The sequence below is a fragment of the Salvia miltiorrhiza genome, chromosome 4, assembly GCF_028751815.1.
Source record: "Salvia miltiorrhiza cultivar Shanhuang (shh) chromosome 4, IMPLAD_Smil_shh, whole genome shotgun sequence".
NCBI classification, from domain to species: Eukaryota; Viridiplantae; Streptophyta; class Magnoliopsida; order Lamiales; family Lamiaceae; genus Salvia; species Salvia miltiorrhiza.
In genome coordinates this window covers 23,364,548-23,385,404 of record NC_080390.1, presented here as the reverse complement: position 1 = coordinate 23,385,404, position 20,857 = coordinate 23,364,548, and the positions used below count along the sequence as shown (strand labels likewise).

General features: G+C 38.3%; 1 protein-coding gene across 1 annotated transcript; it reads right to left on the bottom strand.

Annotated features, from left to right (window-relative positions):
* Window positions 1–11,110: 11,110 nt before the first annotated feature.
* LOC131019468 (uncharacterized) lies at window positions 11,111–15,937 on the bottom strand. Its single transcript, XM_057948017.1, has 2 exons — window positions 15,028–15,937; window positions 11,111–11,587 (listed from the first exon to the last, which is right to left on the bottom strand). The coding sequence occupies exons 1-2, from the start codon at window positions 15,776–15,778 to the stop codon at window positions 11,238–11,240; spliced, it is 1,101 nt and encodes a 366-aa protein (XP_057804000.1). The 5' UTR covers window positions 15,779–15,937; the 3' UTR covers window positions 11,111–11,237.
* Between the last annotated feature and the right edge of the window lie 4,920 nt (window positions 15,938–20,857).

Sequence of the window (20,857 nt, the reverse complement as noted above, 5' to 3'; positions counted from 1 at the left end):
ATCGTTTCTTGGATTATTATTAATTTATCATACAACGATTAATCCCTAACATGCTCCTATTAATTTAAGTGTTGCACGTTGGAGTTCAGAAATACCTGAAGAATTCAGAAGTCAAACTCGCAGCTGAACAGACCAGTCAGCTTCAAGCCTTCGTTTGAAGCCTCAAACGTCCTCAAATCGTATTCTGCCCAGAAATACGACTTCTTCGTATTCGAGAGAGATTTCCGTGGCCGCCTGTTTCGCCTGAATCGGAGTTCTGTGGAGGAAGTTATGGCCGTTCTCCCGAATCTGTCAGAACTTGATTTCCTGCGAAAATCTGACTCCAGCTCAGATCTTCTGAACTGTATCCCGCTCAGCTTTCACCGTTGGATGGACAACGAACTATGAAAGTCCCAAGAGATAAATAATGCTCCTCACGTTTCCTGCGCCCCACAGCTCTCCAAAACCCTAATATTTTATCAGTGTGTATTTTCTAAGAGCTGACAGCTGTATTTTATAATAAAACACAGAAGAGGGGGCGCAGGTTTTATAGGGTGTTGGGCGAATTCCAGCTCTTCTAGGGCTAGGAGACTTTGGGCCAGTTTAGGGACCAAATACAAGGAATAAATATGGGCCTCAAATAAATTAATTATCTATGGTCAGCCCAGACCATAATTAATTTATAAATATTAGTTCATTCCACTAGAGAACCAATATTGACTTACCCCTTTATTGCAGGGCTTGTATTTAGACTTATTAAATCTCCGTATTTAAAATATCCGACATCCATTAATTAATTAGAGCTCTGCCAGCTTTAATTAATTAATCTCTTTGTAATCCTTAAGCAGTACCACTCAAAACTTATTATTGCGCCTGAACTTAATCAACCTGCAGGGTTTAACGCAATAAACATCATTGAGCTTCTTAAGGGGATGTCATTATCCTCTATCGGATACGAGTACTAATACAGATAATCAAATATCATATATTAACCGCTATCACCCAAGATACAGAGTACTCAAGTTACTATATAACTCTCACTCATAGTAAATCAAAGTGATACACGAATTAACATATATATTCAAAATCTTGTTAGTATTAAGATTTTATTAAGTCTCCGAGATCTTGATTCTTCACTTAAGTCAGATAGAAGAATACATCTCAATGTGGTCCTATCAATACGTTATGACGTACCAGTATAGATAAGTAGTCAAGACAAACTACTTACATCTATACCGCAGCCTAAAACGATGACTCATCCTAAAGTCATCTCGGCTGTGATTATATTATATCTCTTAAGGTTAATCCAATTATATGGTCTTCTGTGATCTACAACACACCATATAATCTACTTATATTAGAGATAGAGAACATACATATGCAATCATGAACACAAACAGATAGGAGATTAAAACAGTGAACACGGGAATCATTGTATACAAGCATAAAATGTTCTTGCTTTCAGTAGACAAATCCAATAATCTCCCACTTATACTAAAGCAAAACTTTTAGTATACAATGCGTCTAAATACTAGCTATTACACAATCACTTCACTTCTTCTCCCACTTATACTGAAAGTTTTTCTCTAAGTGGGTGGCATCAACCGCAATCTCATCCCTCGAGCATGCTTCTCATAGGCTTTTTGCGGCAAGCTCTTCGTGAAAGGGTCATCTAAGTTCTCCAATGTATCAATCTTCTCAACTAGCACATCTCCTCTGCTTACGATTTCTCGTATGATGTGGTACTTTCTCTCTATGTGTTTGGTCGCCTTGTGGCTCCTTGGCTCCTTAGAATTTGCCACTGCACCCGAGTTATCACAATAAATTATGATACTCTTAGGCAAATTAGGCACCATTCCTAGATCCAAGAGGTAGTTCCAGAACCATACAGCCTCTTTAGCAGCTTCAGAAGCAGCTACATACTCGGCTTCCATAGTGGAGTCTACAATGCATTTCTGCTTTGCACTCCGCCATGATACGGCTCCACCTCCCAAGGTAAACACATATCCAGAGGTAAATCTCTTCTCATCCCGGTCAGCCTGGAAATCCGAATCGGTATAACCCAAAGGAGTTAGACTGTCTGATTGGTAAACTAGCCTATAATCTCGAGTCCTTTTAAGGTACTTGAGAATATGTTTTACCGCAGTCCAGTGTCTTGGTCCAGGGTTTGACTGATATCTTGCAACCATGCTAACGACATAGCAAATATCAGGTCTCGTGCAAAGCATTGCATACATGAGGCTACCTACAGCGGAAGCATATGGTACCTTCCTCATTTCCTCAACCTCACTAGGCGTCTTAGGACACATGTCCTTAGACAGAAGAATGACATGTCTGAAAGGTAGCAAGCCTTTCTTGGCAGTTTGCATGCTAAAACGAGCAATCACAGTATCAATATAGGACGCTTGAGATAAGCTCAACATCCTTTTCTGGCGATCACGAACAACCTTGATCCCCAGGATGTACGCTGCATCTCCTAAGTCCTTCATTTGAAACTGTTCGGATAACCACTTCTTTATGTCTGATAATAGCTCAACATTGTTGCCAATGAGGAGGATATCATCTACATAAAGTGCAAGGAAAACCACGTCACCATTGGCATCTAAACGGTACACGCAACTTTCATTTTCACAACGAGTAAATCCATAGGATTTAATGACCTCGTCAAAACGCTTGTTCCATGACCTCGAAGCTTGCTTAAGTCCATAAATGGACTTCTTCAGCTTCCATACAAGATGTTCTTCTCCCTTTTTCACAAACCCTTCGGGTTGCTGCATATAGATGTCCCTTCCTTCTTCAAGGAAACCGTTTAAGAAAGCGGTTTTGACATCCATTTGCCAAATCTCAAGGTTCATGTGGGCTACTATGGCAAGGAGTATTCGGATAGACTTGAGCATGGCAACGGGCAAAAAGGTTTCATCATAATCTATGCCCTGTTCCTGGGTATAACCTTTCGCCACCAGTCTTGCTTTGAAAGCAGCGACTTCGCCATCCGAATCTCTCTTTCTCTTGTATACCCACCTACTACCTATAGCTAAAAAGCCATCAGGCAGTTCGGTTTTCTCGTATACATCCATAGCAGTCATGGGTTCTATTTCAGAAACCATGGCGTCGTACCAAGAATCTGCATCTATATCTTTCATCGCTTGTCTAAAGTTATCAGTGTCGATATCCTTTTGTTCATCAACAGGGAGAAGATCCGAAGATTCTCCCAAGAACATAAATCGATCGGGTTGGACTATAACCCTCCCACTACGACGAAGCGGTGGTGGTACAGCTGTGACAATGGTTTGTGCAGTATCCTGTGGTGTATTCACTTGCACACTTGGCTGGGGTGATGGAATCGCCTGTCCATTGCCTTCGATTTCTTGAAGGACAATCTCGGACTTAGACTTGTGTTTATCTATATAATCCTGTTCCAAGAATCGTGCGTCGGTGCTAACAACCACTTTCTGATCCTTAGGATTATAAAAATAACCACCTTTCGTTTCTCTTGGATATCCTACAAACAGCATTATTTCGCATCTAGGATCCAATTTCTTTGCCTCTTTGTCAAGCACGTATGCAGGACAACCCCATATTCTCACATGATTTAGGCTGGGCTTTCGCCCTGACCATAATTCAGTGGGAGTCTTAGGCACAGACTTGGACGGTACTAAATTCAACAAATAAGTCATTGTCTCTAAGGAATATCCCCAAAACGAAATAGGCAACGATGCATAACTCATCATCGATCGTACCATTTCCAAAAGAGTTCTATTTCTTCTCTCCGCTACACCATTCTGTTGGGGAGTACCCAGTGCAGTCAATTGGGATGTAATCCCTGAATCTGACAAGTATTGCAAAAATCCGTTTCCGAGGTATTCGCCACCGCGATCAGACCGCAATGACTTGATAGATTTACCCAATCTCTTCTCCACTTCCGCCTTGAATTCTTTGAATTTCTCAAAGCATTCAGACTTGCGTTGAAGTAGGTAAATGTACCCATATCTTGAGTAATCGTCAATGAAAGTGACGAAATACTCATATCCTCCACGAGCTTTTGTGGACATCGGTCCACACAAGTCAGAGTGAATCAATTCTAACACATGCGAGGCCCTATTCCCCTTAGCCTTAAAAGGCCTTGCCGTCATCTTTCCTTCTATACAGGATTCGCAGGTTCTAAATGGAACAGCTTGAAAGTCTTTCAAGATTCCATTTGATACGAGCCTTTGGATCCTATTTAGATTGATGTGGCCTAACCTTAGGTGCCACGCATGTGTATATTGTTCATGAGAAAAATATTTCCTCTTATTTGGATTAGGACAGATTTGTGATGTAGATACAACATGGACAGAATTCTTAATTGGACATGTAATAGTATAGAGAGAGTTATTCAAAATTTCAGAACAAATAGTCATGTTATTTTTCATGATAGAGACACCTCTATCAAAAGTAACGAATATCCATCCAAAAACAACTTTGAAATAGAAATTATGTTTCGCCGAAAATCCGGCACATATAAAATATCTCTCAAAACTAAAATGTCATCACCAAAATATAAAGATAAATCTCCAATAGCAACAGCTGCGACCTTCGACGCATTGCCCATGGAGATGGTGATCTCGTTACTTTCCAGACTCCTTGTCGGCTTGAAGCCCTGCAAGGTGTAACAAACATGGTCAGTTGCCCCCATATCCACTACCCATGAATGAGTAGAAAACGAAGCTAAACATGTTTCAGTTACTAGAACTTGTGACGTACCTTGTCCCTTTTCCTTGAGCACCGGACAATCTTTCTTCCAGTGCCCAGTTTTGCCGCACTTGAAGCACTTTCCCTTTCCACTTGGCTTCTTTACACCGCCAGTAGGGCCAACTGCCTTACCACTCCCACTAGCTTTCTTGCCACCTTTGCCCTTTGGACCTTTGCGCTTCTTTTTCCCATCTTTCGACGAAGAAGCAGGTTCCTTGGCAGCGACAAGCACTTCTTTCCTATTGCCCAAGACTCCCTCTGCCGTAACTAGAGCATTCAACAACTCATTAAGAGTATAGTTGACCTTGCTCATAACGACATTGAGACTGAAGTTCTCAAAGGATTTAGGGAGAGTGTTCAGGATGATATCGATCTTGGCTTCGCCTTCGATACCTCCTCCGAGTAAGTCGAGCCTGTCAAACAGATTTATCATGTTCATGACATGCTCGTGCACAGAACTGCCCTCGCTCATCTTACATGCTAAGATTTCTCTCATCATGTTAAAGCGAGCAGATCTCTCGGACTCCCCATATACCTCAGAGAGGTTTAGCATAATGCCAGCCGCGTCAACCATGACCTAATGCTGGAGTTGCAAAGTTTGTGACATAGTCATCATAATATAGCACTTGGCCATATTATTAGACTTGTGCCACCTTTTATGCGCCTCACGTTCCGCATCGGTTGACGCGTCAGTTAAGGCAGCAGGACGTGGAGTAGTAAGCACAAAACTATGCTCCTCAGCGTCAAGAATGTACATAATGTGGCGTTTCCATTCGGTATAGTTAGGACCGATGAGAGGATTGTTTGCAAGAATAGAGATGATTGGAGACATAGACATATCTGAGTGTAAAAAATAAACAAGTAAGAACATGAAGCATATAATTCGTAACAATAATATTGTAGCCTTTTGATAAAACAATATTAATGAAACCTCCAACTGCCCAAGAAAACTCAAGAATAAGCCACGATAGGGTGAATGTTTACCATGATTTTCTCAACCAGACTATTTACCTAGTCGTTTAACTTCCATCCATGTCAACTTAACCTTTTGACAAAGGAAATTAATAGTCGGACTTTAACTAGACCATATCATTTTCAAGAACGGACTCCGATGGGGAGTTGTACATTGTACTTGAAATGATATCTAAGCAGCGACCACAATGTAGCCTCGATAGTTAAATTCTCGAAATTAGCATACTCACGAGGACCATACCGCTTTCAATTTAACCTCTTGGTTATCTTATTTAAAATCCATCCTCTAAAGTACTCATGAGAATCATACGAGTAAGCCACGATAGGGTGGACGTTTCCCGCATAACTCCCACTACTTAAATGGATTTAAATATTTTTAATAGAAATCTCAACTTAACAAACTTGTGAAATCAAATATGAAGTAAGCCACGATAGGGTGAACGTTTACTCATATTCTCAATCACTTTATCTTGAGACCGCATGTGGAGGTCTAAAATAATTTTTAAAAAATTAAAAATTATCAAAACAGCTTAGTCTTTTATAAATTCAAAAGGTTTGTTCATGCTCAAGCACATAATCCTAAACATGCTCTTCTAGAACGCAACATGTAAAACATGCTCGCAGAATTCTAAAACATGCTTAAGAAAACGATAAACCTACTATCATGCTTGTCTAAGCGCATTTAATAAAAACATATTAACAAGCAAAGACATAGAAAAGCAGGTAAAGAGCATAAAGGATAAACACCACGGCATGCAAAGAACAGAATTAAAGAATTAAATTCTTCGTGACCCATTTGTGGAATTCCAACATCTATTCTATTAAATTAAAAACAGAAAAGAAAGCCCAAAAACTTAAAAAAAAACTTGGCTCGAACACTTCATCCGGCCCGTCTTTGGAAAAAGCTAGGGTTTGGGCCCCCTAGGGTTTGAGACACGTAGCTAGGGTTTGGAAACCCTAGCTGCCGCCACCACCTCCCATGGCAGCCGCCCCGTCGCTCGGCAGCAGCCTGGCACCGCAGCAGCTCGGCGCTGCAGCAGCCCGGCGTGCCAGCCTCCAGCGCGAGCAGCAGCCCGGTCGGCAGCCCTCCAACGCGTCCAGCAGCAGCAGTCGGCAGCGCTTGGCGCCTCCAGCAGCAGCAGCAACGGAGCTGATCCAGCGCGCGGCAACAGCAGCGGCAGCGCAGCGCGCAGAGCGCGCAGGCGCGGCCCCAGGCGCGCACTGCCCCTGCCGGCTGTCTCCTTGCCTGCTCGCCCAGCCCGCAGCCCCTCGCGCATGGCGTGCACGGCAGCCTGACCAGGCACGCGTGGCGCACGACGTGCAAGCGCTCGTGCGCGCGCTGCCCTCGGCCCCGGCAGCCTTGCCGCACCGCACCCGTCACGTCCTCCTCACACCGTTCATCCGTTGTTGATTCGTCGTCGTCCTCGTCTCGTTCCTCAGTTTTACAGATTACAATGGAAAAACAAATACAATTTGAAATCCTAATCTAACCACGGATTTATCTCGTGGTGAAAAACGATTACAACGTCAAAACGATGTATCCCACGAATTAACAGACCACGAAGAACAATAGCAGTAAAAACAACGCACATTATTAATCGTACATAAATTAATAATTGAGCCAAGAAATTGATCATGGGCTCTGATACCAATTGAAGGAATATTAAACTGAATTAATACTCGATTTACCCGAAGATCGTTTCTTGGATTATTATTAATTTATCATACAATGATTAATCCCTAACATGCTCCTATGAATTTAAGTGCTGCACGTTGGAGTTCAGAAATACCTGAAGAATTCAGAAGTCAAACTCGCAGCTGAACAGACCAGTCAGCTTCAAGCCTTCGTTTGAAGCCTCAAACGTCCTCAAATCGTATTCTGCCCAGAAATACGACTTCTTTGTCTTCGAGAGAGCTTTCCGTGGCCGCCTGTTTCGTCTGAATCGGAGTTCTGTGGAGGAAGTTATGACCGTTCTCCCTAATCTGCCAGAACTTGATTTCCTGCGAAAATCTGACTCCAGCTCAGATCTTCTGAACTGTATCCCGCTCAGCTTTCACCGTTGGATGGACAACGAACTATGAAAGTCCCAAGAGATAAATAATGCTCCTCACGTTTCCTGCGCCCCACAGCTCTCCAAAACCCTAATATTTTATCAGTGTGTATTTTTAAGAGCTGACAGCTGTATTTTATAATAAAACACAGAAGAGGGGGCGCAGGTTTTATAGGGTGTTGGGCGAATTCCAGCTCTTCTAGGGCTAGGAGACTTTGGGCCAGTCCAGGGACCAAATACAAGGAATAAATATGGGCCTCAAATAAATATGGTCAGCCCAGACCATAATTAATTTATAAATATTAGTTCATTCCACTAGAGAACCAATATTGACTTACCCCTTTATTGTCGGTGATGAGTCAGGGCTTGTATTTAGACTTATTAAATCCCCGTATTTAAAATATCCGACATCCATTAATTAATTAGAGCTCTGAAAGCTTTAATTAATTAATCTCTTTGTAATCATTAATCAGTACCACTCAAAACTTATTATTGCGCGTGAACTTAATCAACCTGCAGGGTTTAACGCAATAAACATCATTGAGCTCCTTAAGGGGATGTCATTATCCTCTATTAGATACGAGTACTAATACAGATAATCAAATATCATATATTAACCGCTATCACCCAAGATACAGAGTACTCAAGTTACTATATAACTCTCACTCATAGTAAATCAAAGTGATACACGAATTAACATATATATTCGAAATCTTATTAGTATTAAGATTTTATTAAGTCAATGTGGTCTTGATTCTTCACTTAAGTCAGATAGAAGAATACATCTCAATGTGGTCCTATCAATACGTTATGATGTACCAGTATAGATAAGTAGTCAAGACAAACTACTTCCATCTATACCGCAGCCTAAAACGATGACTCGTCCTAAAGTCATCTCGGCTGTGATTATATTATATCTCTTAAGGTTAATCCAATTATATGGTCTTCTGTGATCTACAAGACACCATATAATCTACTTATATTAGAGATAGAGAACATACATATGCAATCATGAACACAAACAGATAGGAGATTAAAACAGTGAACACGGGAATCATTGTATACAAGCATAAAATGTTCTTGCTTTCAGTATACAAATCCAACAGAGCCGAGCTCAAGCACCCGAATATTTAAACGAGCCGAGCTTGAGCCTGCTAGTATTCGGCTCAACTAGGCTCATTTACAGCCCTACTCACGGGAGATGATGCGAATTAAATTGCACTTGCTGACATGGAGCAGATTGGTCACACCAATGATGTCTAGTTTTTGTTATTTTTTTGCTAAGTTTCTATTCAAATTTCCTTATTTATAGTGTTTTATGTTATTTGCAATTTCCTTAGTTAGCAGGGTTGGTTTGCAATTATCTTTAACTGTGAGAGAACTATAAATATTTTATTCCTATGTATTGTAGGGGAGTTGAATAATTTATACATAAAACATTAAAACCCTTGAGAATATTTCTTCTCTGCGCAATTCTCCGGGGTCATCTTGATCAACAGATTAATTGCTTTATTTGATTGATTGTACTCCCTCCGTTCACGAAATAAACTCTCATTCGCCCTTAAATTTATGTCCACCAAATAAACTTCCATTTAGCTTTTTGGACATATATACCCTCCCTTCTTTTTTAGTTTTACTATGATTTACCCTTAATTTATTTTAACCACACTCAATTAAATCCTACCAACCCCTAATTAATTAGTCTACCTACCTACCCTATTCTTTACTTATTCGGTCCTTAATATCCTAGGGTTTCCTGTGTGATTTATTCCATTTTGGGAAAACCTAATGTCTCTCTGCCACTCTCTCCGCCGTTCTTCACTTCTTTTTCTCCGATTCACTGATGTCTCACAAGTTTCTGTGCGAGCAAGATTCGGGATCCACAGTCCTACCATCCATGGAATCGGTGGCAAATACCTATGCCGCCTTCCTTGGGTGTGTGGTGCCGGAATCCGATTCGATGGTGCCGGAAACCGAGTCGATGGTGCCTCAAATGGAGGAGGCGGTGCCGAAATCCGAATTCTTCCATATGCAGTCGATTACACTGCTTCGATCTTTTCAAGTTAGGGTTCTGCCGCCTCGATCTTTCCTTCCTTTTATCCCGGTGACTAGATCTACTGTGAATCAGGTCCCGGCGACGCGAACTCTTCAACTAGGGCTCCGGAACCCGGATCTCTGGAAGAGGCAGAGTTCTATAACTTCGCCCAATTTGAGAGTGCAAAATACACTAAATGGGTGGGCATTTCTGAGGCGGTAATTCTCGACGATGGTGGGTACGGCGTTTGGCTTGCTAGTGGTGGCTGGAGCGTGGATGAACCGCTGTCGCTGCCCTTCGTGCGAAAGTAGCTGGATTTCTCTGTCCATAAGTTTTACAGGTGAAAAAACCCTATGATTACTGTTTTCTGAGGGTTTTTGTGAATAATTGGTGTTGTGATTATGTCCCCTGTGTATATGTGATTTTTTATTGTGTTTGGGGATGGTGATGTCATTTGTTGGAGTAGCCATTGTGCGATGGAGTTCTTTTCTTCATTAGTTAACTTAGACCTAGCTGTTAAATTGGCCATTTATGCCTTTTGTATTCAATTCTAATTTTCATATTGCAGTTTGAGTAAATGGGTGTAGTTACTGCAGCTATTTAATGTTGTTTTGCTGATTAGGTGAGTACTAATATTCCCTCCAAATTTTTTGGAGGGATGTGTTAATCAATTGGATTTTGGGGAGTGTAATCTGCCCCCATTTATTAGAAGCCAGGTTTGACTTTTTTATTGAATCACTTTACTTCTTATTATTTACTTATTGTAAATTTACCATATCTTTATTTAAAACAGAAAAAGAATAAGTAACATTACCATTTACATAATTCATATTTGTATCGAAAAAGAATAAAAAAAAATTTAAAACAATACCTTACATTAAATAAAAAGAATAAAATTATTGACCTTTATGTTAAATATAATTAACAATATGACAATTTAAGTAAATGAGATAAAAAAGAATCAAAAGTGTACCTATCTTAGCACTATCTTTATTCTACTCATAACACCTTTATCAGTTTTTCTTAGTTTCCGCATCCAATCCCATATGAGAGTTTATTTCAGGATGGAGTATATTTTTGTGGGTGCTTGTACATCAAGAGTGAAGCTGAGAAATCATAGTATAAGCTTGAATGAAAATTAATTGAGACCAATAGTTCTGTTACAAAAAAATTGTACAATAATATATGGGTTAATTACTTATTCATATACAAAGCAACATATACTTACAACGAAAAAGAATAAAAAATTTGAACACACTTAATCCAACGAAAAAGTAAAAAATTAATCAGAGCTTCCTTTAAATTTGCATGACTCATAAGGGATCTCTTCCCTCAAAATTGATTAAACAAAAAAATTATATTTATTTCTTCCCTAAAAACAGCGTGAATGAGAATTGAGAACAACTCTCGTATATATGGATATCCCAAGATAAGTTAGAAAAGAAAGATTTTGTACATGAATGTATATATCAAGAAGAAGTATGGTGGTGCATGAGGAGGGTAGCGCGGGAGGCCGTATACCATCGGGTGTAGCAAGAGCGGAGGTTGGGCCAGTCGGAGGCGGGGCAGTACGTGAAGTGGTGGAGCCAAAGGGACAACACCATCTCTTGCTCCTCTTCGCCCAACGACCAGATCACCTCTTCCAGTATTGTCTCCAGCTCCGCCCTCTCCGCCATGCTCAGAACCGGTGCGTCAGTCCCGTTGTTCGCGCAGCACAGCAGCGGAAGCCACGACATTAGCATTCTCATCTTCGTTGCTCTACTACCTTCCTCGTCTTCTTCTTGCTTCCTCATTTCTTTTGCTTCTCTAATCAAGAATGCTGCACCAAAACGCTCAATCTATATTAACTACTGCATATTTTTGCACACAATATCTCCTTCTAGTCTTTCTCACATAGCACAAGGAAATTATAGTCATGTAAATAGAAATATCAAAATAATAATTATTTTGAACTATTATGCTCTTACACACTTAAACGAATTTTTGATGTCATAAAAAGATTGTGTAACAATGTTTGTTTTTTTTTTTTAGGTAAAGAAAAACAATGTTATTTACACTATTACACGAATTTTGTTTACACAAAAAATTCGTGTAGGTGTGTAACGACATAGTACTCCAATATGATTACTATTCCCATATTTTTATGTATATGGCTCTAATTTCTTCTTGATTCGCCAAAATTAACCGAAATTCACAACTAAGTTTCTTTATGTTTGAGAAATTGTAAGCAAAATAAAGTCAATTTACGATTAAGAAGTATTTAAGTTGTTAATTAATATAGGCGAAATAGGGTCAAAACTGATGACAGAAAAGTTTTATGGTTATGAATTATTATATATTTTTTTTGAGATAAAAATGTAAGAATGACTATTTTTAATTTTTTTTTATGTTATAAAAAATGAATATTTTATTAGTTCACTCTTATTGATACATCACAGATGTGGATTCTATATATTTTAGTCTTATTCGCTATTTCGTTAATTGATTTCAGACTGTATATATTATTCAACTGGAAAGTATTACTATTAATTTCGATTTTAGATTCTAAATGATTTTTTTTTTCTTTTTTGTGCCAAAAATGATTAATTTTTTAATTCGTAAGAATAATGGAAAAATTAATCTTATATGAAAACAAGGCTATAGTAATTATGCAAAAAAAATTAACACAAAATGAGATGCAAATCAACACCAATGGGATAATAATTAGGGATGTCATTGTAATTGGATCGAAATTAATGATCGACTCGAATAGACCGATAATCTAAAGGATTAGGGCTGAAATTTTTATAATCTCGAAAAAAAATTAACCCAAATGACCCGTAACAAAGAAAATGGTTGTAACCCGATAAAACTGACCAAAAACTAGTCAATTGTCTGATTAAGTGACATATTTTTCATTATTTGATTTCACAACTTTATTTTATAAAATAGTCTTTCTTTAAGTTTTTTTTTTCAAATATTTCTGAAATGTATTTTGATTACTCATCATTTCAATTGTCTATAGTTTTACTTTAACACAATGTTTACATCTAAAATTTTGAAAATTATAATTATTTGAAAAAAGAGTTAAGTGAGATAGTCATGTTGAACAATAAAACATAATATTTGGCCACTCATCGAAAAAACCCAAATTTTGGCCATTTTTTTACGTTTTAGGACTATTTTACCCTTAATTAGGCGGACTGAGTTAAGGTTATGCGCGCGGGTTGGACTTCGAGTCGGGTTGGACTCGCGGGTTATGATAGTACAAATGGCACTAATAATGCCAATTGTGTCATTCAGGCGCGGCCGCTGACTTTCCCGCGGTCGCTGGCAGTTGGTACAATTGACACTATAAATTAGTGTTAATTGTGTCATTCAGGCGCGGTCGCTGACAGTTGGTAAAAATGACACTAATAGTGTCTATTGTGCCATTCAGGCGCGACCACTGACTTTCCCCGCAGTCGCTGGCAATTGGCACAATTGGCACTATTTAGTGCCAATTGTGCCATTCAGGCGCGACCACTGACTTTCTCGCGGTCGCTAGCAGTTGATACAAATGGCACTAATAGTGCCAATTGTGCCAACGGTCGTCCAGCAAGGCAGTGAGTGAGGGAAAGAAGAGGCGCAGGCAAGGGTATATTGGGCAGAACGGCTAAAAAACGGCCAGATTTTGTATTTTTCAAATCTGATGCCAAAATTTGTGTTTCCTTCTTCAAAATGACCATGCGGATGCATATTTTCTTAAAAAAATGTGTATCTTTATCTCTCTAATAGTTACATATTAGTGTGTCCGCTCCCTAAGTGCATGCTCACATATTTTCTTTTTGGTATGTCAGCAAAATACATACAGATATTTTTATTTTGATAAGTATATCCCACACAATAAACTCAAATTAAAACCGAGACTTTTATTCCATTCACACAACTGTCATTCTTAAATGGATATGCATTTGGGGAACAAATGGAAATCGATGTTAAAATGACATTGATTTATGTGTGAATTGATTTGTTACAATAAAGAATTATCAATAAAAATATATTAATTTTATTTTTCTTAAATTCTTTAGTTCGGGCCAGACCAATTAGCCCAAAACTCAAAAGTCTAGAATTAGGGTGTCTCCAATAAACTGTGAACCCAATTTTTGCACCTCCAATGATAAAATGTGAAATTGAAGGTTGGTACCTTACTTCCATAAATGAAAGCCTAACTTGTTTTCTTCTTTTTGGAGTTCATATGTAAAGTTGTGTGTAATATAATAAGACGCATATGAAAATTGGATAATAGTGGAACCCACATGAAATGAAAGTTAATTTTGTATGTTTATTATTGCAAAAAATTAGAATAATTGGTGGATTTTAGAAGCTGACGTGACACTGTAAGACTTATGAAAGTTGGAATTGTGGATCCTTAATTATAGTATCTTTACTGTCGATAAATATTTAATCCGAAAAAATTTCAACCTAAATGGTCCATAATTCGATACAATCCAATAGAACTAATCTTAAACAACTCGATGAGTGGGCCTAATTGACATTCTTAATGGTAATAATAATAGTGATTTTCTTAATTGCACATATTAATGTTTTTTCATAAATATATAATAAGGAATATCATCAGGTAGAAATCCATTTCTTCATAACATTGTATTATCTATGCATTTTTGTAAATAAAGAAATGCAATATTTTATATATAATCATATATATTTTGATAATGTGTTACAAATATATACGTATATGCAGTCATTTATTTTTTTTTAAATGTATTTATGCACTTTAATGTCCATTATATATTTTTGTGATTATGCATTTCTAAAGGATTTTTTTTTCATATATTAATACTTCATTTATCTTAATATTTATTATAGAATCAATATATAGTCCAAATTAATTGTTAATAAAAAATTATTTAATTGTGTAATGTGTATTAGATAATCTCATCTTCAAGGACTATATAAATCTCAAAACCTAAGGGCTTGAAATTATGTCATGAGAGTCATGAGACACCCCTCCAAATTGTCAAATTCTTTAAACCAATTTAATTAAAATCTAACTAGATATTTTATAGTTGTACTGCCGAGATATGCTTGTAACGTGTAACACCATGTATTTGTGTATTGATAGATAGATTTTGAAGTCAAATATCTTGACTTTGAATTCGCAGTAGAGCAATTATTATTTTTTTTGTTTTTTGTAATATATGGTTGTTTAGCACACAATAAGAATATTGAGCATAAAATAGGAAATTAAATTAACGATACGAAAAATATGATTATTACCTGAGAGCTTAACTAAGGAGCCCTGGAGCCTGGGCTCAGTGGATAAGGCGAGCCAAGCCATCTTAACAGCTGAAGCCCACTTACTAACTGCTTCTTCAGCGCACCCAGAAGCCGCCATCTTCTGCGCCAGCCACAGCAGCTCCGCCGCCAGCTTCTCCGCCGAGCTCCACGGCCGCCTCACCTCGCCCTTCACCTTCGCCCACCGCCACGCCGCCCGCCCATAATACTTCACCCCTTTCACCAAGCGGCTCGCCTTCCCGTAGTAGACAAACAAATCACCCTCGCGGGCGGCGTCGTCGCCGCCGCTCTTCCACCCCTGCTCCGCCATGGCGGCCTCAAGCTGGCTCAGCGACCTCGCGAACGCCGCCGATAGCACGGCGCAGTTGACCTCCGTCAAGGCACTCTTGCGCTCGATTAAGTTGCCGTCGATGAGCTTCTCGGCTAGGGATCTGACGGCCTCGTATTTTCTAGAACTGACCGGAATATCGTTCATGAGCAGCAGCAGCTGCGATAGAGCCCTAGAAACGCCGGAGCTGCCAACTCCGGCGGTGGCGGGGTTATCATCCGATTTGGGGGATTGCGAGGAGGAGAAGAGAGCAGGCAGAAGGCTGAGGAAGAAGAGGAAAGATGAGAGAATAAATTGACGCAGGAGGTGAAGAATTTTGTAATTGTGGAGAAAGGAAAGGGATTTGTCTGCGCAAAGGAAAATTCGGAGGAGCAGAGAAGCTATGGTGGAAGATGAAGTTTCCATCTGTTACCCCTTTTTCTGAGTCTTCTTCTTCTGTTGATTATGTTTTCTACGAGCTTCAATTCAATTTGTGGTTCTCAACGATCGGTATTCGCTATTTGGTGTGTGAAAAACGATCATTTTGACTTCCCAAATACTCCGTACTTTCTCGTCCTATAAAAATAGTTTCCTTCCATAATTTCGAAAAAAAAAATAAAAATTAAACTAATGGACGAAAATGACCGTTTCGACCTTGTGTTTAATTGTTTAATTTTTTAGACTTTAGGGGCCTATTTGATCTAATGTCGACTTTGAAGGGTATATACTCTAAGAGCCTCTACTCTAAGGGTGCATCTGCACCTTAACTCTTCTTTTTATTAACTTTAGCCAATTATGTGTTTTTAATTGAACTCTAAACATTGATATAAATTTTATTCAATAATACCAATGTTTAGTTAAAAATATATAATAAATTATTTAATTTAATACTAATATTCATATTATATAATACTCCCTCCGTCCGCCAAGATTATGTCACAATTACTATATCGGGCGTCCGCTAAGATTATATCACTTTCCTTTTATGGCAATGGTCCCACCATCCTCTTTAATATTTTATCCTTACTAACACTCTTTATTTACAAAAAAACCACTCAAAATTCAATCTCAACCACTCATCTCATAAAGTGGTGGGACCCTTTCTCCACTACATCAAAATCATCACCAATTTTATTAAATCCCGTGCCCAAGCAAATTGCCATAATCTTGGCGGACGGAGGGAGTACTTCTTTTCGTTCCAATTTTTAGTATCCATTAAAGAATGACACAAGTTTTAATAAAATGGTTGAGTGTGTTGTGACTTGTGATTGGAATAAGGGTTCCACATTTTATATTAGTGTTAAAGTGGAGTGAGGGTCCCACCTACTTTTACTAAAACTAAATGGATACTAAAATATAGGATGAACTAAAATGAAAATATGGATACTAAAAGTTGAGACGGAGGGAGTGCGATATATGATTTTAGTTTTTGATAAGCATATTTTTCACCTTATAGGGTTCTACTTCTTAATATTTGAACCCTAAATCCTAATTACATTACCGTTGCATTTTGGTTGGTGTGGGGCCCACTGCACAAAAAAAAATTGAAGTTAAAAGACGTTTACCGATCGTTTAAGACGTGGGATTATTTGCACCCTTCTTTCGGGAGTTCAGGGAGGTCAACGCACTTTGACCGAGTCTGGGGGGCTAAAAGCTATAAGAGGGTGTAGTTCAGGGGGCAATGTGCACCTTTGCCGTTTATTTTATTTTGGAAACTTTCAATTTCCTTCAATATAACTAAAACTATATATCAATCCTATTGATGAAACAAGTATCAACACCTTTAATCAAAATAGTAAAGAACACTAAGATTTTACGTGGTTCGATCGAATGATCTACATCCACGAAAAGTTGCCGGAGTTTTTCACTATGTTTTAAGAAGAGTTTACATTTTACAGATGAGAAAAGAGAGAATCAATTGGAAGAAAAAGTCGAGAATGAATGAAAAGCCCCCATATCTTACAAGTGAAGATGCTATTTATATTTTACAAAGAAACCCTAATTTTAAAGGCCCATCAATATAAATTGGGCCAAGCCTTCTTACACCAGTCTTTGTCTTGAAGTTGAGTATGGTAGAGTTGAGCTGCCAGGAACGAGTAAGGCTGAGCTGCCAAGAACGGGTAGATGTGGCATGTGTGTTCTTGAAGATCAACCTTGAACTTCCTTTTAGCTCAACTTTGTAGTCTCCTTCTTGGCTCAACTTTGTCGCCCTCTTCTTGGCTCAACTCAATCGTTTTCTTCTTGGCTCAACTCCGGCATCCCCTACATTGGCTCAACTCTAGCACCCTCTTCTTGAGCTCAACTCTGTCATCCCCTTTCTAGGGCACAACTCTGTCGTCCCCTCTTAGGGCTCAACTTTGTCGTCCTTCAATAATTACCTCTGCAACACCATTTTTACTTTATTAGTATCAAATAACATCTTGGAACCAAATTTCTTTTATTTATATTCAAATACAATATTAAATTGATAAGTTAGGGCTAATTAGTTGTTAGGTCCCGGAAGGTCTAGAATAGGTGTATGGGGGGAGAGGATACACTTATATGCTATTTTTCAAAACACACAGAACAACCTTTTGAAGTTAACTGAAAAAGCATCAACTGATACTGACAATTAATGAAAACTCAGTTAAACAAAGGTTAAAGACTGATACTATTACTACAGTAAAAATATCAGTTAGGCTCAAGGCATTAACTGATATTCGCGTAGAGCTTCAGTCTTGATTTTAAAACAGATGAGTGTTATGAATCTTACTGATTATCCAAAGATTTATCAGTTAGACTAATAACACTGGCAGCGAAAAACTTATCTTTTGAAATAGCCTTTGATTATCACGTTGTCAGATTATAGTTTCACTTTGCAGTTAATCAGTTTCAGTTAAAGAGACGTTTGTGTACAAATAAGAAAGTAAAACTGAAAGCGATAAACGACAAATGATTTTTACGTGGTTCGGAACAAGTTCCTACGTCCATGGTCAGTTGATCACAGTAACAAACACTCTGGGCTAGTGCTTACGGGTGCACAACAAACCTTACAACTGAAAATCAAATTTTCAGTACCAAGACACTGGGTTGGATTTCTCGCTCACTCTTAGCACGCTAAGACACAAAAATGCCTTTTCAGCGGATGGCTAAGATCTCTTGGAGTCAGAACACTGGTATGAACTCCGCTATACTCAAACACTCTTTTAGCTCAGTTGAAAGAAGGTTCGAAGTACCAACTAGATCACAGAGAACAGGCTCTCTGTAATCAGAACTTAGGCTTTGGATATACAATGTATTTGCCTAAGGATCAAGAGTATGTATGAAATCAGTAGTATGATTTTGGGCTTTGGGTATTCTCTTCTTCGATTCAAATCTTTGAAGGCTTTGAATGGCTGAGTTGCAATTTTGGCAGCGTTTTTGCTTGTGCTTTTGAATCGGTGAAGGTTGAAGTGATCCTCGAGCTCTATTTATAGGAGAGATCTGGAATAGATCCGTTGGCAGAGATGGTCTTCAAGAATTCATCCGTTGTGAGAGTAATTCGAATTTGGCTGGGGGCTTCAATCTTCGAGGTTCCTTGTTTGGTGATAAACGACGTCTCAGGTACAGAAGGTGAGGCGCCTCTAAAAAGTAATCACCAAAAAGGAATGCTCTGCAGAGAAAGGACGATCATCAATATCTCTGCATTTAATGCGGCTGTACTTGAAAGTGTGTGGCTTCCTTTTAACTCTGGAGATTCAGTCTGAGGAAGAATGTGAACTGATACTTGACTTTAGTATCAGTCCGCAAAATCCACGTAGCCAGCATTGATGAATCAATCATAACTGATTCTTCAGTGAGAAACTCGTTCAGTCAAAACATCATTATTTGACTTGACCTTTTATTGCAACTTCAGTTGAGTTCTTCAGTCTTCAGTCTTCATTCCTCCGGTCTGCAGTCTTCAGAACACTAGACAAACTAGAAAGTGAACTCCAACAGTTGAGTTCGGAAAGTTCTAGTCTATTACAAAGAAAACCTAAGAATTTTGGTATCATCAAAACTAGGGGCTACGATATTTCATTAAGTTTCCAACATTGGCTAATATGGATTATACTCCCCATCACCTATTAGTCTTTTTTTTCCCGCCTGAGACAAGCTACATAAAATTAATTATTGATAATAATAAATAATTATTATTTCATCTGTTTATATATAATTCTTCTAGTTTTTCCATTAGTTATTGTTTCACATAAGAAACATTATATTTGTATACACGCATAAGAAAGTGACATTTCAATATCGACTTACATAATACTCTCTCTGCCCACCATTTCTTGATCCATTTGCTAATGGCACGGGTTTTAACAAATTGGTGTAGTATGTTGTGAGTGCAATGAGGGTTCCACCTTATTGTGAGTAAAAAAGTTACTAAAAATAGAATGGGTCAAGAATTGGTGGACGAACGAAAATGGCAAAATGGGTCAAGAATTGGTGGACGGAGGGAGCAATTGATATTCAATTCTTAGAAATATAAAGATGCACACATTTTTGTTAAATGATTATAATTTTTTAATTTATACATCTAAAAGTTTTATGTTAAGTATTGGATAAAAAACACATTGAAATAAAATTATGAGTATAATTTTCAAAAACACATCTAAATGATGAGTATAATTTTCTTTGAATCAAAATAAATTTCATAAATTTTTGGTATACTAATTTTCAGAAGTAAAGTAATGAAGGTAAAAATCAAATAATGAGAAAAAAATTATATAATCAGGCGATTACATTATTTTCAGGTCAACCCTATAGGGTTCGGACTATTTTCGGGGCCAACCCTATCGGGTGTCGAGCTATTCAGTTTGTCTGGATAATTGGGCCAGCCCACAGGTTTGTCTGGCTGGATTGACATCCCTACCAAAGAATGACATCCCCTTGTCGAATGCTTGTAGATCCGCCGATCGCTCGCCCCCCGTCCCTCCCAACAGAACTCTTGCACAACTATCGACACTCATTATAGCACCCCAATTTTTTCATAGAATAATACTTCCCCCATCATCCAAAAATAATCCTAAAGTTGGACGATATGAGTTTTAATAAAAATAATTATTGTATGGAGAAAGGGACCCACTTAAAAAGTAGTGCTTATAATGATAATTAATTATATTGTGAGTGGGCAATAGAGCCCACCATGTGATAGATAATTTCCAAAAATAGAAATGGACTAATTTTTGTGGACATCCCAAACTGGCAAAAATGAACTACTCCCTCCGTCCCACGAATCTTGACACGTATTCCTTTTGGGGCCGTCACACGAATCTTGACACATTTCCAAATAAGGTAATAATTATTACGTTCTCTCTCCTACTTGATCACTTTTATTACATTATCTCTCCTATTTTATCACTTATATTACCTTCTCTCTCATACTTTATCACTTTTATATTTTATTACCTACACACTTAAAACACTAATCTACAATTTCTTAATTCTCGTGCCAAAATCAAACGCGTCAAGATTCGTGGGACGGAGGAAGTATTTTTTGTG